The following is a 19008-nucleotide window of genomic DNA, read 5'->3' as shown; positions in this document are numbered from 1 at the left end:
GCGCGCGCGTAAAGCCCTCTCTCCCCAAGCATATAAATCCCGGCCGCACTTTAACGGGACATGTTCTGGAGCTCGTTAATGAATCTTAATCTCAATCTAAATCTCAATCTCTGGCCGCGCCGCCGTCGCTGCCGCCGTCGTGGAGCGCTAATCCACCAAAGCCGGAGAGTGGGCGGTTCGCTCCTCTCGCCTTCCCTTGTATTCACCGCCGCAGCCGCTATACCGCAGCGTCTCAAGTAATACCAGCCATCAGCGTTCCTTGCACCTGTGCCGCCGCTGCTCTCGACTGTGCACACTACCTCCAGCTCTCAGAGAGTGCATCCACCCGATCGACGTGTTGGCTGCTGATGTGTCACTTGGAGCGCGAAGGCGGTTATATACTGCACGTAATGCGCGTGGGAGAGAACGCGACGGAACGCACATGCACTAGACGCAATTTCGGAGATTATGAGTTTAGAGTCGCGTAGGTGGAAATCGGTTTACCCTCATGGTGTGCGAGTGGCAGGTTATGCCGATTTTCCGCGCGCTTCCATAATTGAGAGACTTTTTTTGTGTACTTTTTTTCTCGATGAATATTTCAGGGGAGCGACTGATGTTTATTAGAGCGACGCGTGGGCTGCGATTTTAAAAAGCGAGAGGACGCGAGTGCGAGAATTTACGATTTTTTGTAATGCGGACCTGGTGTTTATACTACTACTACCTTACACTCGACTACGCGATAATCTGGATACACGATAATATACCCTTTCCGAGAGACTATAGCTACGTAATTATACACGTATGTATATGCGAGAGGGTTATTTACCATGGACAAAGTTAGGAGCTGTTCTTTATATTCCATTAATTCTTCTACGCAAAATTCGAAGGATTTGTCCGAGCTGCATCATGCTCCGTCCCCTTATCTAACTCAAGCATCTCGTTCAAACGACGAACGCAATAATATTCCTCGCGCGCGGAAACTCAACGGCGAGTGTACAGTCGGCTATGTAAACAAACATCATCCGAGCTCAGCTCTCAATGCCCATTACATCTAAAACAACACGATTCCCAAGCTAATCACTTGGCTTTCCCCAAGGCGAGCGGCATCGCAATATCGCGTAGTCGCAATAATTAAAGAAAGCAGAGCTACAAACGATCCCTCTTAGACGCAATCCCTCATTCCCATCTATAGCGCCGCTGCCGGCTATATCACGATTAAGATCATCTAGATACTGTCCATACCTGTACACACTTGCCCACTCCACCCCTCCACATCTACATTCAACCGTACAAACCCCTCTCTCTCTCTCTCTCTCTCTCTCTCTCTCTCTCTCTCTCTCTCTCTCTCTCTATAGCTCTCCCACATTCTCCAGGCGTATATATATATATATATATATATATATATATATATATATATATATATATCGATTCCGATGCGGCCTTGTTATTTCATGCGCGCCTGCGACTGTATATAATAGAGAGAGACGTAGTCCTGTGTGTAGTCGTCGTCGGGGCAAAGTCGAGTCTGACAGTCAATCGGATGCAGAATTGCTGTACAAGGAAGCGCTTTAAGTGGTAGGCGAAGCGAGTGACTCGGTTAAAGGTCGCTCGACGTTGCTGTGGGACGAGCTACGCGAAATGCTCACCTTATTCGCTGTGAGCGCGTCGTTGGAGGGGAGGGCTGGCGCTGGTGTCACTTTTCACACGTAATCTTATGGGATGTACTCTCGAAATTGCTAATGGCGGCCGCTCGAACTATTTTTCGCCCATAAGATTTAACATGGGATGTACTCCCGAAATGAGGGCGCCACGGTATGTGCTCTCAGCGAATAGTCCAAATGCCGGATCGAAGGCTTTGCATTATTTGGCTCCAGGAAATTAAGAGCTGTCTTCGATTGTCTCTGCCATTGGATTTATTTCGCTCCGATGCTGAACTGGGAGGAGGGGGCTAATGGCATTGTACTGACAGTTGGGAAACGGATGTCTGATGGCCTGTAATTGATTGACGGGCTTGGATTTGCTTTTGAGACTGAGATGAAGATATTCGCGCTGATGCAGATCCTTTTACTCGCTTGATTATGCAAAGGCTCATGTAATTCATGACTGGGGTGTATATCTTAATTTGTTTCCATCTCGATAAAAGAAATGGATTATAGCAAAATAAACATTATAGCGCTAATTGTAATTACACTCGTTACACACTGCCGGAACAAAGGCGAGCTTTTTTCGCTTATATACAACACTTCATTAACCATGCAGACACCTAAAAGTCGCGAGTTACAGCGTCTATTAATCATACTTAAAACCAAAATACGCGAGCCACGTGAAAAAACGGCGCCATTACTTTTTCAACCGCAGCCAGACACTGTGAAAAAAAATTATTCGCATAAAATATACAAAATCTCGCGTGTACACGTACATCGCTGTAGATAGCTGTAATAAGTTCTCGCGTCCCTGCGTATCCGCGCAAGATAAAAAAATCCTTGTTCGATATAGCATCATCGAATCCATTATTTAAGCGGAGAAGGAATAGACTCCTCTGTTTATATCGAGTCTGGAACTGACACGACGAATGCAGACCACGTGATCTCCTGCTTTTTTTCCACTCCCGATGTCTGGCTCGGCTTTTTTTGCTCGCTCAGCTGATTCGGTATGATCGCCATAGCAGCGCGTCTTTTTTTTCTCTCCGACTCGTCCCGACAGCAAGTGCAGATGCAGCAGGTCGTGAAAGTGAATCGTTAAGTAATTGGGAATTTCTTCTCCTCTCTTTGGCGACGCAAAGCTTGCGCTGAACGACGCTGCAACTGAAAACCGATATTTTTTTCAAAGCTTTTTAATAGATAATTGCGTCTCTTTTTCCGTTTCGTTATATATATATATATTCCATCTAATTAGCTGGCAGTCTCATTAGGTATAATCATGAATATTGACAGCGATGAGAAATATGAGGAATATTTTAACGGCACTATCCTTTTATACACGCGGGACGAAGGTAAAAACCTATCGATTAGCCTAATTCGCTCCGGTCGTCATGTGTGCGAGTTGGAAATTTTTGAAACTAATTATCAGGAGCTGTAGATTCATTTTCAACAACTACTCGCCACAAGAGCCGCATATGTATATAGGTTCATCAATCACTCAGCGAAGCAGAGCTTTCGTGCGAAGAGCTAAACTTTCGCACGGCAGGCTTTTATTTGCCGAACAAATAAAAACAATTATTCCGTTCAAACACAGAAAGAGAGAGTGAGAGAGAGAGAGAGAGAGAGAGAGAGAGAGAGAGAGATGGAGAGAGAGAAAACCGGTTTCCTCTTCGCTGTCTGCACAATCAAGAAACCAATAGACTGGCAACTTTTACGCTTGCGCACAATTAAAGAGGAGTCTACTACTCTGCCACTGTAGAAAGAGCGAGAGAGAGAGAGAGAGAGAGAGAGAGAGAGAGAGAGAGAGAGAGAGAGAGAGAGAGAAAGCTCCACTTCCAAATCGAAATCTGAAAAAGTTAAATCTCATTTGCATACAGCTGGCCGTCCACTTTAATCTGGCTGCGGCTCTGCCCCTCTTCTACTGCTCTCTTTGAATTTCCAAAGTACACGTCGGTGCAGTGAAGCTCGGAACGGGTATAAAAAAGAGGGAGAAGCAGCAGCAGCAGAAGAAGAGCTAACTTTTCTCGTCATGCCTCGCGCGAAGCCGTTGTTACTCAGCTATTCCATTAGGCTTTAAACGTCTGCCTTAAATACGTGTATAGATTACAGTATAGCGCCGCGAGCTTGAGCGCGCGTTCGCGGTTACGGCCAGTCGTTAAGTAGTAATAGTCCGTACGATCGGACGTAAGTAGTAAAAGGTGCCGTGACCAGCGGCGCCTCATAAAGGGCGAAACTTTTTCATCTGAGTTATCTAGAAAGGTTTCGCGCGCGAGAGCTGCGCGTTTACTCTTCTCGCTCCGTCTCCCTAACGACTCAATCTTGTTAATACATCAGCGTGTAATATATATAATATACGATATAGTAATATGTAATATACGATATAGTATATATGTAGTAATATACGATATAGTAATATGTATAATACACATAGATAATTATACGATACGTTGGCGGATTAATCCGATTGATATCACGCAGTAATAATAATAGCGTCTTTTTTTTCGCAGGTGCAACAGCGATAAAATGTGAGCGAGGACTGCGAGGCAAATGCCCAGCAAGGCTTGGTCTCGTCACAAGTGGCCTCCCCAATTCCCTCTAGATGTCTTGTGAGTATACAAGTGCATACACAGCCAGCATTAATTCGCATTCCACGAGCGTTCGAGCGCTCACCGCCATAATTATGCGTATATCGGCGACTGTGCAGGAGCAGCGCGAAATTTAATTTGGCGGCCTTGTAGTCGCGCTCGTTCTCGGTATGTCGCGGCGCGAGCGCGCGTAATTATTTCGTTATCTGAAACTCGAGGCGCGCGGAGGGGTTAAAGGGGACGCTCTCTGCCGCAGGTGTATAATTATGCCCTAACAAGTGTGCCGGAGAAAAATTAGCCCACTTTCCAGTGGAGTATAGCCTCATGGAGATAGCTGATAAAACTTATTGATTTTTTGGCAGCGACGAGTCTCTGGTCTAATGCCGAGTACTGCTGAAGAGCCACTTTGGAAGGATAATTCGTGCGGGGTTTATTCTTTTTTAATTACGGTAAGTCGTACCCGCGGCGAATGACACCCTCTCCTTCTCTGTTAGAGGGAATTGAAAGAGGGAATCACCGCGCGTGAATCGAGTTGGCAGCGAAAGCGCGATATTGCGGCGAGAGATGGTTTATGGTGATTTGAATAATGTATAACAAAGTGCGTATAATGAAGTGCTGCATTTCATTAACAAAATGACTTTATTCAAATATGCGAATGAGTAGATGGTTAAATATTTTTATTTCGAATTAGTTGACTATATAAAGTCGCGTGGATTCGATGAGAATAAAGATGATCGTATTCGTACAAAAACGTCGTGGGATTAGCTTTTTAAACCTATAGCGCAGAAGAAGAAGGTTAATAAAAATGATTGCGGGAATTCCTAGCTGCAGTGCGGAATGGACAAAACGTTTTAGCGTTTTTAAATGTAAACTTGCAGATTTGCATCTGAAGTGCAAATTTCTCATCCTTCCGAAAAAATGGCGCGAGTATAACCGACGTTTTATGACGCTTGTTTACTTCGTGAGCGGAAAAAATATCGATTATTCGACTTTATTCACTCCTCAGATAAACACAACTATAACTATCCTTTTATTCCAATCCACCGGCGGCCTCTTTATATATCGTGCCTCCAATAAAAATTCTCTTTCTTTCGCTCGCTCGTCACAACGCCTTAATCTCTCATCATCTCAATTCTAGCGTCATCATCCTCTTTACCGAGCGCGCAACTATACTCGACACACACACACACGTACACACAACGACGTCGACGACAGTACCTCCCGCAAAACGACTAAGCTCTTAATTGAAACGGTCGTGAGCTGTACTCTCTACATACATATCTCCACGCGCAGGATTCCCGAGTATATAACTTGAGTAGTAAAGCTACTGCGGGAAAAAGATAATCGTCACAGCATTTCCAGTAATTTTATTGAAAAACCGGACGCCGCCGCTCAATTATCACCGACGATTCCCCCGTAATCTTAGAAGAAGAAGACGAAGAAGAGGACACGACGAAACACCATTAACTAATTAAAGTTTAGTCGCGCGAGGCATGACGAGAAAATCGTTGCTTTCCGCCGATTCGAGGCTTGCGTGCAATTTGCCGCGAGAGCGAGAGAAGGTCTTCAATTTTTAGCACAGAAAGTTTCTCCTCGCGTCTTAGCGTCCACGTATACAGCAGCTCCGCGAAGTCGCCGAAAAACTTTCTCCCACGCAGCTTATTCCTGTGTACAGTCGAGCTTTGTCCGTCTTTGCTGAGTCCGTCCGAGCTTTTCTTTGCGCCTCTACGGCCTAATTAACGCTAAGCCGGCTGCGCGTTTTCTTCTTTTTTCGCCCGCCATCACCTCTTTTCCCAGGCGTGCGCGTAACGAACGTTCGCGCCACTCGGCTCTTTACTGTACGTCGCACATATATATTAGAGCAGACCAGCCTCTCTGTTATTATCGTTATCGCGAGCGTGCGACGCCGCTCTTTATTATAAACTGCAATTTGTGTTTTTTGATATTTTAATTAAATACGTTCGGCGGAGGGTGGGGGCTCATTATACGTCGTTCTCGACTTTTTGGTTTGGTTTTCTTTCGGTGAGGGATAATGACGCGCGGATGATAATTATATTACGGCCTTTGTTATCGGCGAGCTGATTATCGCGTAATCGAGTTTTTGCGTTTGCGACGAGAAGAACAACTTAATTGTGAATTTTCGTTGATAAATCGGGATGACTCTGTATATACGCTCTAAACTGCTATAGGTGTATGTACGAGTGAAGCTTGAAACGAGCGTCGTGCCATATATATCTATACGTAATCTTTTTATGCAGAAAACTTTCGTATTTCCAGAAAATAATAAAAATACCGTAAAGGTAAATTGACTTCCTTCTGCGCGCGAGCGCCGCAGTTGCAATCTTCATAAAACTTTTACGGAATCTTTCATTTGGCTCGTTGGCTATAGGTATAGAGAGCAGGCTACGTGTCATTAAAAATTCGTTAGCTTCGGGGAAAAATCAAAACTCATCCGCGTGCGCGCACCTACTTTTCACTCGCGCTCAATTTTCCGGCCTCGTCCTCGAAAGTTCGACTCGGCAGCGCAGCTGCATTTGAAAACCAATAACCCAGACCTCCGTGAAACATTTGCGAAACATTTTTTATTTGGCTTTCTAGGACGCGCTGGTGATTTGATTAAAAATTTGTCTCAGAAAAATGCATTGGCGCTTTGCATTTCAATCATGAAAATTGTTAGCAGCTCACTAATCAAGCGAAATAAAATTTGTCCAATATCCGTCGCGAGTAATATGAAAACAAGAAAGCACACTTTGTGCCCCGCATCGATCGATGCTTTGCAAGAAAACATTTGCTCGCGAGGATTCCCATTTAAAACGAACAAAACTATATAATCCATGCCCACGTCGCTTGGCACCTGTATATACGTATATACACAAATACTTGACACGCTTCTGTCTTTGAGTTTGCGCGCGTCCTTTGCCATTAATTGCTCACTTCCGTTTCTGTTCATCTTCTCTCTTTATCACTGAAGAAAGAGCGAACTGAGAGAAAGAGAAATAGCCAGATATGAAATTGCTATGAAATCTTGCGTAAAATTAAATATCTCCGCGACGTTTTCAAAGGCGTCTCCGATTGAGCGGACCACAGGGAGATAAATATTTGACGTGCCGCCGCCGCTGCCGCTACCGACGTTCAGCAGCTATCGCAAATATTTGCCCCGGGAGCAGTTGCTGCTCGATGCGCCGAGTTTTTTATAGCGAGATGTGAGCATACGATTGAGCAAACAAACTTTATCTCGATATCTTTCGTATGAATTTTATATGGAAGTGACCTTACCGATGACGTTAGATTTTTGTTAGATAGGTTTCTTACATAGGTAATCGTTATTACGCATACATGAACTCAGGTGTGCAATTACAGCATCAGCGCCCTATATTAAGTAGCAGGCAATTTTGACATTCCTACGGCACAACTGTATACATACATTCTGCGCGCAGATTAGGGTGAGGAAAACGATAAAGTATCTGTGCACCATCTATCTTCAATATTCAGAAAGACTAGAGTGCGCTCAAGTTAGTCCAAAACAGTTTTGTCTTATACTGTTACTATACGGCTTGCTATTTCACATGCGCGCTCGCATCGACTGGTCGTTTTTTCGTGTAGCAACAACAGAAAATTTTCACGGAAAAACAATACCTGACTGTGCACAACAGCCAACGCATTTATTAATAAACAGATCCATTCATCAAAGCCACCGCGGGCGTTTGGCCAATTTCCCAAAAACGGGCTGCAATTTCCAACTTGTCACTGTTGGAATCACACGACGGCGCTCGTCATCTCTCCCCACAGAGCTCATCTATCTCCCTGGTCTCTAATTCGTCATCTTTGCCATCGTCTGCATCTCTCTCAGTATAGCCTACGCGCGCACACACACGCAGAGTCCGAATTCGACAAGCCGATAAAGACTGCTATTCGTTATTTCGTCCGTCCGCCCATTTCTCTCTTGCGCACGGAAGAAACAGAATGCCCTCGGGCAAGTATGGCCACCACTGTTGCAAAGTTGGTCGTCCGCGATCTCCGCTTTGTCCGGGACGCCGCTACTGCTGCTTGAATTATGGCGCCGGCAAGAGCAATGAAAGTCGCGAGCTTTTTGCAGCTTTTCTTCCTGATACCCGCGTTCGGAGCTGTATCTGTTTTTTTATTTCCTGCTCTCGGAAGAGAGCGGCTGACTGTAGACTATGGACGCTTTTCTCTACTTTTTCCAAGCTGAATGGTTATGGGCTGCTTCCTACGCGGACGCGATTGAAATTGTTCTTGCCTGCCTGCAACTCTTTAATTTTATGTATACACCTTTTAAAACGAACTATTTCCGCGTTTCCATCAACGCACGCTCTGATGAAAAATAAAACATCGCAGTTACACAAACTTTTACTCGGAACTTCATTCGGAAAAACAAATCGTTGTACAAGCGCGGAAAAAATATAATAACTCGAGAGCTGCATGCTCTCTAAACAGTCGCGAATAAAGTGCTGCTGAAGCACGCGCGCAGCCAGCTCTCTCCAATAATTTTTCCTGCAATTCCACTCATCCTAACACCCTCTACTCCCTCTTCCATCTCCGCGAAACAATTTTTCCTCGGCAGGAGCGGCAGCGGCAACTACTTTCCAACTGCGTGTGCATGCATGCGGCTCCAGCCAGGGTGAAAGTTGCAAGTGCCGGCGCGCGCGTTGCACATATTCGGGAAGCGAGCGTGTATACACGACTCCGCCGACGTCAGGTTGTTGCACTCTCGTGGTGGCGGGCCAACTTGGGCCTTCGCCGCCGCCGCTATTCGTGTACTACACGAGCCACCCTCGCCAAGTACCGGGCCGCACGACATACTCGCGCTGCACTCGCGTGATGATTCAGGCGCCGCGAATATAACGAGAGAGCGGGAGCCAGGATTAACAGTCACTATAGGCGAGCGTGCATATATAAACGGAGAAGCTTTACTCTCTCTTTGCCACTCGTTCGAGCTGCGAAACTCGCTTCCTGAAACAAGGAACGAGGAAGAGGAAGGAAGGAATGCGTATACATACTGCTGGATGGCTCCCTTCGCGTCTCTCCTCAAATTCTCTTCTTTCACCCTTTTTTGTAGCTAATATTTTCCGGGCGAGGGCGCATATTTTTGAATTCGCTTTAAGCCGATCCCGAGCACGTCTGAGAGAGAGAGAGAGAGAGAGAGAGAGAGAGAGAAAGAGATCTCTAGCCATAGGATAGGTGTAATATAACGAAGACTCTCGAGGGCCGGGTAATGCAGTTTTTTTTCGAGGGGAGCACTTAAGGGGCTGAGGCGTTTTTTTCTTCTTCTTTCTCTTCTCATGCGCGCTCCTTTATTGACGTTCGAGTGGAGGAAGAGCGAAGAGGATAACCGGTGGATAATTGGATCGAGGAATGATTAAAAATCCAACTGGGAATCGAATTATTTTCTGTCTTCTATTTGGTGTGGGAACGTGATTTACTGACTGCTGGCCGTGGCTAATCGTTGTTTCCTAATTTGAAGCTACAGTTTTAGATAGAATGCAGCACGGATGAAGTTTGTTAGAAACGTATAATCTAAAACTCAATGGTTAATACGGTATCTAGGTGAAATTATGTTAGTTTCCTTCAAACTCACATGTATACTCATGTGAACGTATGGGTATTGGATAGCTTTGTGTCTGACTGAACTGGTTAATAATATTGGAATTATACGCTTATGCTTTAAGCAGAATAAAACTAATTCGGATTAGCAAAGAAAAAATAGAATATTTATTAATTATAACTCAAGTGATACAAAAATAGGAAAATATAGAGGCGACAGCCGAGTAAGCGCAGTTACTCTCGCAAAGGCTGTTGCTCGACTGACTGTCCAGCGCATCTCGCAGAAGCTGTCAGAGTTTCCGAAATTTGTTAAAGATTATCCCTACCCTAGGCCCTTCGGACTTCGACAGCGTCGTCGTCGGGTCGGTCGGGTCGGCCACCGCGTCGGCGGCGGGGCAATTAGTTTATAGCCCTGCGTAGGACCCAAACCCTCGGCGCGCAATAAAAGAGAAAGTAATAAATGTGCGGCCAGAAATTCGAAGTACATCATTTTCAACAAATAACTACTTACCGCTCTTCATATCCTTTTAAATTCTCATCGAAATACTTTCATCGATTTTGGTTGTTAATAATACCAAAAATCTATTCAATTTAAATTTACTAAAACAGGATGGTCCAACAAGTTAATTTTACAATCATCGCATGAATGTATTTTCTGTATAGACACTACAAGCATAGTTGCGAGAGCAACCCGGGACAAAATGACGGGATAATAATTTATACCGGCAGCGCATTTGCGTCTAGTTCAATTAAAATTCATTATTAATTTATTCACGCGCCGGTATATACGAAAAGATATAATTTCGTTGCATTATTTATGAGTTCCGTCAGCGGTAGAGCTTGATGTATTCCTGCGACTGAATGTTTCTTTACAGTGTTTAGAATCAATCAAATGTGAAAATTGTGAAACACGACGCGTTAATTGCCGCTAACAGATGTAATAAGATAGTAATGTATAGAATATGGATTGGTGTGAATCATGACGAGGTCATCCGAATTAATTATCAGCCAGCCAACACTGCACGACATGCGTACTCAAAAACAAAAATAAATTCGTTTAGTGAATCCCAGAAATTCACGGTTTTCGAGGTCATCTTTCCGTCCTCTTCAAGCCTATGTTGGTCAGATTCTTGAGAAAACGTGCAAAAACATCGAAATCTCTCGATGAACTACGTAGCTTGGGATACGATCTAGTTTCGTTCATCCCTTCTAATTCGTTCGAATTTATTATAATACATCGATTTCGAATGATTTTTAATTTGCAGTAAATTTTAGAGTAATGCGCATGCCTAATACGCCACTCGTTGGCTTGATTGAATTCCACTTTCATCGTGAATTGCAATTTAATTAATATAACTGTGCAGAACAATGGAAACGTGAAACTCGATCTTATTTCATCATTGTACAGTACAGTGTACCACCCATAAATTATACATCGCCCATCGCATATCGGAATTATCCTACACAACTCGACTCCCTATATTCAAACTCGCAATTAACCCACATATACATCAATAGCCTCAGCGATAAAACGAATAAAGGTCCGCTCGACGTCAATCAAGTGTCGAAAAATCACGATCGCTCCAGGATTAATCGTACGGTAGCGCGCAAGCAGCGCAGTTTCCACAAACACGAGTGAACAACCAGTGAAAAATAAATATAGCAGTCCGCCGCTGCCACGCGCTCGCGCACATTATCGTCCATAAAAATCCTGCGCGAGTACACTCACCTCGGCTCCTCGAATAAACGTCGCGCGCAAAATGTATGTGTCTCCTCTGTTTGTGTGTGCGTGTGTATACGTATATATGCGAAAGCGTCGAGTTCTGCCGCCAATGTCCGAACGCAAATCCGGCAGTATACAAACATAGCTGAAGTAGAGAGAGAGAGGCCCTTTTGCGGTGGCGCCAGGCAATCGCTTCGAGCTTTCTTGCTCTGAAAAAAGTAGGTGTGCACGCGAAAGTAATATGCGCATGGCGTGCGACAGGTGGAAAAAGAAGGAATACCAGCCTCGAATCGTGCTGGAGATGGCGGCGTTTTGTGACAATAGCGGCTAGATTTGCAGGGCTTTTTGCGCGCTTTTGGACTCGCGTGGAAATCGACAGCCTAGTTGCAGTGAGCTTTGATTTATGCGGAATTCCGAGGGAACCGCTGCTGGAAATATTTCCATGCCTTTTGTTAAATCTTGATCACTGATTTATAGAGGTTATCGAGATCTGATACATGTCGATTAAATACATCAACAACTTGCGTATTGAAATCTAGGTATAATATTGATATTATAAACGTCGTATCGTCGCGAGAAAAAAGAGGAATCGAATGCAGGTGAACGCGCATACATTGAAAAATCCGGGCTCGCGCGTCATGACGAAAAGAATGACTGGGGAGTATAAATTTTGATGTTCCCGCGCGGCAGAGCGTTATTAAAAACCAACGTGCGCCTCGGAGAAACTGCGTTACAAAGAAGTGTTTTAATATTGCGTGTTCTGATTCACGACAAAGGATTAAAATGCAATTTCTTTTTAGAGAACTTTTCGGAGTGTGCATGTGTTAACATTCTTTGAAAACGCGGCGCGTTAAATTATAATTCCGCCTGCGTGTATGTAAGCCCTTTGACAAAGGAATTTCCTAACGAGGTTTATGTTCAGGAGCTTTGTGTGTCATAAAAATTCTCGTTATAATCGTAATAAACAAGACAAATATATGAGTTTAATTAAAAGTTCTGTCGCTCTTATAAAAAATATATAAAATAGCGACCAATTTCGATAATGAGAAACGAATTTACTGCAGGGATGATTGCTGTAAAAATATAACGATGCTGGCACAGTATAAATTATTATTCTTCGTTTTATAATAAAGCGTTATTGACGGCCGGTTGTATCGAAAAAAGAACAGATATACTCTCTAACGTGACGTATTACTGACACAAGTGTATCCTTTATCAACAAGTAGATACGCTGAAAAATTAAAAAGTAGCTCGACGGTTACACATCGATCTGCTTAATTATTACGTATGATATATACACGGGAATTAGTGATGATATATACCAAAGCGAATTTAATGTTTTAGCTGTTAAAAACATTAATGGCACTTATCAATATCAAAAGCGATAACCTGTCTCTATTATTGTCTCATATTACTGAATATTCACGTAGATTTACTGTATTGTCACAGGTGGATGCCGCGCTCCGCTATGAGGCCGGTCGAGAGCGATGCGCCGTCCGACTGCATCCTGGTGGTCGGCGTCTCTCGGCCGAAGATCGCCGCCGCGTTCCTCACGGTCGCCTTGCTCTCGCTCTTCCTCACCTTCCACATTCTCTACGACAGCGCGGTCTACAGTCTGCGGGCGGCCGCAGTGGTCAACGGCCCTGGGCCAGCGCCGCCGCCTGACCTTCTGCTCGACGTTCCCTCCAATCCCGTCCCGCTCCAGCCCTCCTCGCCCGTGCCCCCACCGCTGCCCAGCAGCAAGGCCCACTTCCCGCGCACCAGTCGCCAGTTGCCCCAGGCCATCATCATCGGGGTGCGCAAGTGCGGCACCCGCGCCCTCCTCGAGATGCTCTTCCTGCATCCGCAGATCCAGAAGGCCGCCGGCGAGGTGCACTTCTTCGACCGGGACGAGAACTTCGAGAAGGGCTTCGAATGGTACAGGAAAAAGATGCCCTACTCGTTCAAGGGGCAGGTCACGATAGAGAAAAGTCCGAGCTACTTCGTCACGCCGGAGGTGAGTCTCTCGCTATTCGATGAGCGCGCTGCTTGCCATAGTTTTTTTTACTCGCACTCTTTATACTTTCTTTCTCTCACTATAGCTCACACCACGAGTTTTCTTTTGCACAGTGGGGGCTTCTTTGTGCGTTACTACGCGTCACCTGTGATTTTCCGTGAAATTACGGGCGAGCATCGCGCGAGAACCTTTGTCGGGAAGTTTTCTGAGAGAGCAGCGAATGCGCGCTTCTTTGAGATATGGCATTTTCAAGCACAATGGTGTTCGCGGGACATTGTCGGCGCTCTGCAGCTCTTACAATGATTTCTAGTTTGCGGATCTCATCTCTCTCAGCTCTTCCTCTGAGAAAATGAGATATATATATTTTTGCGCCGCTTTAATTTATTCGCTCGCGTGAATTTTTCACGGCTCATTTATAAAAAGACGACGGAATTATTCGTGAGAAGAATTACATTTTTTAATCGCCTTTCAAATTACGGGATTAAATTTTGCTGTAGTCATTTTATGAAATACATAAATCCGTTTTCTGACGGAGGTTAATTATTTAATGATGATGCCAAAGAGTTGTGATCTTATCTGTTTACCAAGGTTTAAATAAAATATATGTATATACAAGATAAAATATTTGTAATTAAATTTTTAATCAACTTTTATGACGTTATTTTACGCCACGATGATAAAACAATTTTTCATATAAATACAATTTTTCGGATGCTTCAACTTTATGGAAAACCACAGGTGGCATACTATTGATCGTTTTTCACGTAGACAACAAAATAGCTTCAAGGCCCATTGTTCTCTTTTAATTGACTGATATTTGATGGCCTTTGTGTGCAAAGAGCACAAAAAAACGAGCTGACTTTCCATTTGTTTTAGAGATACCAATTTTCCATCAAGAGCTTTCCACCGCGGTCGAACATTTTTTTTTTATGATTTTTATTCGCTTGCAGTATTTATTTTTCATAAAAATTTTAAATGCTTCATGGAAGAATTAATATTTGATTTGTCGCCGCATCAATTCGAGGAATTCGCGCTTTTCGCTTCGCAGTCTTTATTAATTCATTTTTTAATAAATTTAATTCATCAATCTCTTTTGCCCATATGAAGTGAGCTTTAATCGAATTTCACTTGGATTTTGGCTTTATTTATTTAGGTAGACAAAGCGCGAAATTTGCATTGTATATATATAAATAAATACTGTACAACAAATCATTCAATCGCATTGAAATGAGAATGCGACGAATAAATATTTAGCTCTTGTACATACATACTTAAAAGATGAAAATAAACGTATTTTTTACAGTTCATAAAACTTGCATGATAAATTCATTTTAATACACCTCTCACAAATGTTTAACTCTCGTTTCTCTCGCAGTCGGCACGGAAAAACAAGCTCTCGTGAGTTCACTCAGAAAGAGTAATCCTCATACGTTGCGCGCGTATACCCGGTAATGTTATGCACTTTATGATTTCGCATTCAGTCAAAGCACACTGTGCGTACACGCGTATAACATTTTCGCTGCGCTTCTCGTAGCGATTGTAACGGTATCACTAGTGAAAAAAAGAAAAATATTTACATTTAAAAATTGTGACGGGGGATGCACTGCATGTTGTAAAAGCACCGTCGCCACCACCACCACCACCAGCACACCATGCACCACTGCAGCCGCATCGATAACGAAAAATGCACATTTCCCTTCTGGAACGAGACATACACCTGGCACCCATGTAGCCCGCACGAGCGACGCTGGAGCTGGATTTTCACAACAGGACTGCAGATATAATCTCCGATCTACGATGGGATATGCGTTGTTTAGATTGATCGCACGAGTGACGAAGGACTATAGTTGACGACAGAGTAATTCCGATCGAGCTGTCATTTCGTTTGAATCTCATTAAATCTGTTGTTTGAATTTAACTTATTAATTTTATGTTTATATATTTTTAGGATTTTCATCGAGTACGGTTCGTTATGATTTTATTATTCGATTATATATCGTATAACGTTATGCTGAGTTTGATATTTTGTGTAATTTAATAATTGATTTATTTATTTTCTGCATATAATTGCATTATTATTTTAGAAGAACAGATGTTACAGTTATAATTTTATCGGATCGAAGTTTCAAAAATCTAATATTTAATAATACACCTAGGAAAATAGTTCAACGTCGTTAAGTGTATCAGAAACATAATGGGCAACGGACGTTCATCTTTGTCAGTCAGTCTGCATTATCCGGAACAGCTACTCCATCTTCTGCTGCAGATGAATACTAATGCTGCTTATTAAGCGAATAGACGTATACAGAACAAATTAACTTTGTTGCACATCATTGTGCAAGCGTTTCGAGTCAACGGCGCATAAAATGGAGTAGTTGTGGCTCGATCTAATTATGTTTTCATACAGCACTCAATATTGGACGTCGTTATTGTTATACCACAATTGCACTATAATGAGCACTATAATATATTTATATACATGTTTCGTCGTTCCCGAGCACTTCTGAGCACTCGATGCACTCACGTACGTATGGCACAATCACCTAAAATGATAAACCGGGTTGTTACGCTCGAGGCTAAAGTGGAAAAAGCTTTTTGTATTGATCGTTCTAAGCGGTCACGGATACTTCGGTAAAAACTATACTGTGTGCATAGTTTTGCGGTCAAAGTCAAGCGGTAGAAAACTTTATTTTAGGATTGATTAATAATTTGGCTATGATCGGATTGAAAATAATTCTTGTATATAAAATTTATAAATTAGAATGCGTTTACGGTTGGCTGTGTATTCTGGTTCTAATGTTCTATACAAAAATTGAGCGTAGCAACCCTGGAGAGGTATGTAAAAGCTAATTTATAATTTGAATTGATTGAATTACACGAGATCCTATTTTATATGATATGGGAATACTCTAACAGTACTTATAAAGGTAAAACATTATCGTTTTGAGTATCAAAACTCGTATTCAACAAGTCACATTTATCGAGAGCTTTACTTCATGCCTCTTCAACGCATATATGCACAGCCAATATATAGGATGATTGCAGAGAAACAAATGACATGTACTACTCTATGTAAATCAAAAAGTTTTACTTGCGCCTGCAGTCACCCTCTATAAATTAAAAGTTAGCTTAAAAATCATGCCCAACTTCTATAACAATGTTTCCAACCCTCCAGGTGCCGGAGCGCATCTATTCGATGAACTCGAGTGTGCGTCTCCTGCTGATAGTCCGCGAGCCGGTGACGCGCGCGATTTCGGACTACGCTCAACTGCGTAGTCACGCGGCCACTGCATCCTCGCCCATTCAGACCAACAGCGTTCAGCTCAACAACCACACCTTTATCAACTCCTACAGCGTCCAACAGCAGCAGCAGCAGCAACAACAGCAGCGCAGCTTCGAGGAACTTGTCCTTCGACCGGACGGTTCCATCAACGAGTCTTACCGGCCAATCGCCATCAGTATCTACCACATGCACATGTACCGCTGGCTGGAGGTGTTCAATCGACGGCAGATCCTCGTCGTCAACGGCGATCAGTTGATCGACGACCCGGTACCTCAACTCAAGCGCATCGAGAGCTTTCTCAGGTTGGAGCCCCACATAGGTCGACACAACTTCTACTTCAACCGGACCAAGGGCTTCTACTGCATGCGCAACGACACCGAGGAGAAGTGCCTAAGGGAGAGTAAGGGCCGCAGGCATCCGCGCGTCAACCCTATGGTCGTCGGCAAATTGCGTAAGTTCTTCAACGCGCACAACCAGCGCTTTTACGAGCTCGTCGGCGAGGACCTCGGTTGGCCCGAGGAATGAGTCTCTTCTTCTGCGATTATAACCGTCTAGTAATCTTGCTGATGCATTCATTCTTTTTCTCCTCTAACTGTCTGTTCGTGTCTACTTTTCCAGTCCCTCTACTCCTGTACACATCTCTCTGTCTCTGTCCGTACTTTGACTATATATATATAAAGGCATATAACAGCGACACACGTGCACTTCTCTCGCGTATATACCAGCCAGGGCGCGGACGTGCCGCAGTACCAGCACTTCTGCGATCGCCACTTCATCCCATTCCTCTCTACTTTCATTCCATTCTATGTACTCTTGCTTTCCAAAGTCTTTCCGTTGTTTCCTTTGCGTCTCGCGGGGAGTCTACTCGACGGACACCTATATTTCTCACCGTGGATTTTATACAGACGACGACGTCTTATTCGCCTCTCGATGCTGTCGCTGCTGCCGTCGAGGTCTTTCTCGTCTCGGATCACGTATAGACGTGGCAGCAGCAGCAGCACATTGTGGAGTCGAGTGTCTCACGGTACACCGGACTACTATCTACTTGGCTGTACTTCTACCCCCAGCTACACTCTTTCTATATGATACACACACATACACGGGCTAACATATAGGTACGCTACTGCGGAATGAGACGTCGATTTCTCTCGGTGGTTCGTTGACTTTCGTCGTATGATTTGTTGACTTGAATGGAAGTGCTGTTTACCACTGACGTCGGTGCAAACGCTCTTGATGTTATACATGGAAATTTGGAAAACGTTACATAGCCTTTGGCCGTTTCAGCGCATATAATTCAGCGAGAAATGCATCAAGAGTAATTCGTTCGTCGAAAGCGAGTTATCGCGGGAAATGAGTTGATCGCGTTGCGGCGCGACGTCACGCTTTTGATTCAATTTTAATCTCAGATTACGCAGCAGCGCAGCCCTTCCATTCGTAATTTTCAGGGCTATAATAGCGTTTATAAATTCTGAAGCGCCAATTACGCACTTGCGGTAAAATATGTATAGATCTCATTCGAGAACCCAACATTCGATCGACATTTATGTTTCTCTAATCGCAAGTGTTATAGGTATAACATACTTGTCCACCGATCGAAGCTCATATAATGTGCAACAAGTCCATCGAGTATAACCAAAGCGAGTGTGTTCCATTAACTAGCGGAAAAAATCTAGACTCGCGCAGGATAAAATCTAGCTCTTTCAATTATGAACAGCAAAGTTAGAGAGCTCAGCGTCCATCGTGCACAAGCACACGCACCCCTCGTACCGTATGATTGCTGAAAGCGCTACCTCTTTAAACACGACAAAAAAAATTAAAACGTTTACGCCGTTCTGTATGAACACAAAAATATTGCGTCCCACGCAACAGCAGCAGCGTATAGTGAGCAACAAAACTCGTTATTTAGATAGAGGAATAAAGCGAACACGGCATTGGTGGTGCAGAGAGTTCCAAAAGATCCCTTTGAACGTGCAACGGCGCGCGAAACCGTACTGGCATGTATATACACACTCGAGATCGATCTTCGGCCGGCTTTGTTAGCGCCGTGCCGGCGGTCAGAGAATTAATGGAAAAGCTCTTTTCTCTCCTTCGAGCGAAGTAATCGAGCTCTCACAGTCAGAAATATTTAGCTCAGCAATGGCTTGCGCGCGAGTGCGAGAGAGTGAGAAAACAACGGGGCTAGGCAAAACTAATTATATTTATTTCTGGGTCGTGTATTGTTTCCCGCGGTATGGTTGATG

At 43.8% G+C, this 19008-nt stretch overlaps 1 protein-coding gene across 1 annotated transcript in view; it reads left to right on the top strand.

Annotated features, from left to right (window-relative positions):
- The window catches only part of LOC100123415 (heparan sulfate glucosamine 3-O-sulfotransferase 1), a 44452-nt gene extending 26990 nt beyond the window's left edge, over window positions 1-17462 (top strand). Inside the window, exons 2-4 of the mRNA XM_008214428.3 lie at window positions 4127-4225; window positions 12939-13485; window positions 16661-17462. Of these exons, the coding sequence (XP_008212650.2) occupies window positions 4167-4225; window positions 12939-13485; window positions 16661-17293 (1239 nt within the window). The 5' untranslated portion in view covers window positions 4127-4166 and the 3' untranslated portion in view covers window positions 17294-17462. The remainder of the gene's footprint in view (window positions 1-4126; window positions 4226-12938; window positions 13486-16660) is intronic.
- Window positions 17463-19008: the final 1546 nt, after the last annotated feature.

The sequence above is a fragment of the Nasonia vitripennis genome, chromosome 2 (genome assembly GCF_009193385.2).
Source record: "Nasonia vitripennis strain AsymCx chromosome 2, Nvit_psr_1.1, whole genome shotgun sequence".
NCBI lineage: Eukaryota > Metazoa > Arthropoda > Insecta > Hymenoptera > Pteromalidae > Nasonia > Nasonia vitripennis.
The sequence above is the reverse complement of the archived record's forward strand: the minus strand, read 5'-3'. Positions and strand labels throughout refer to the sequence as shown.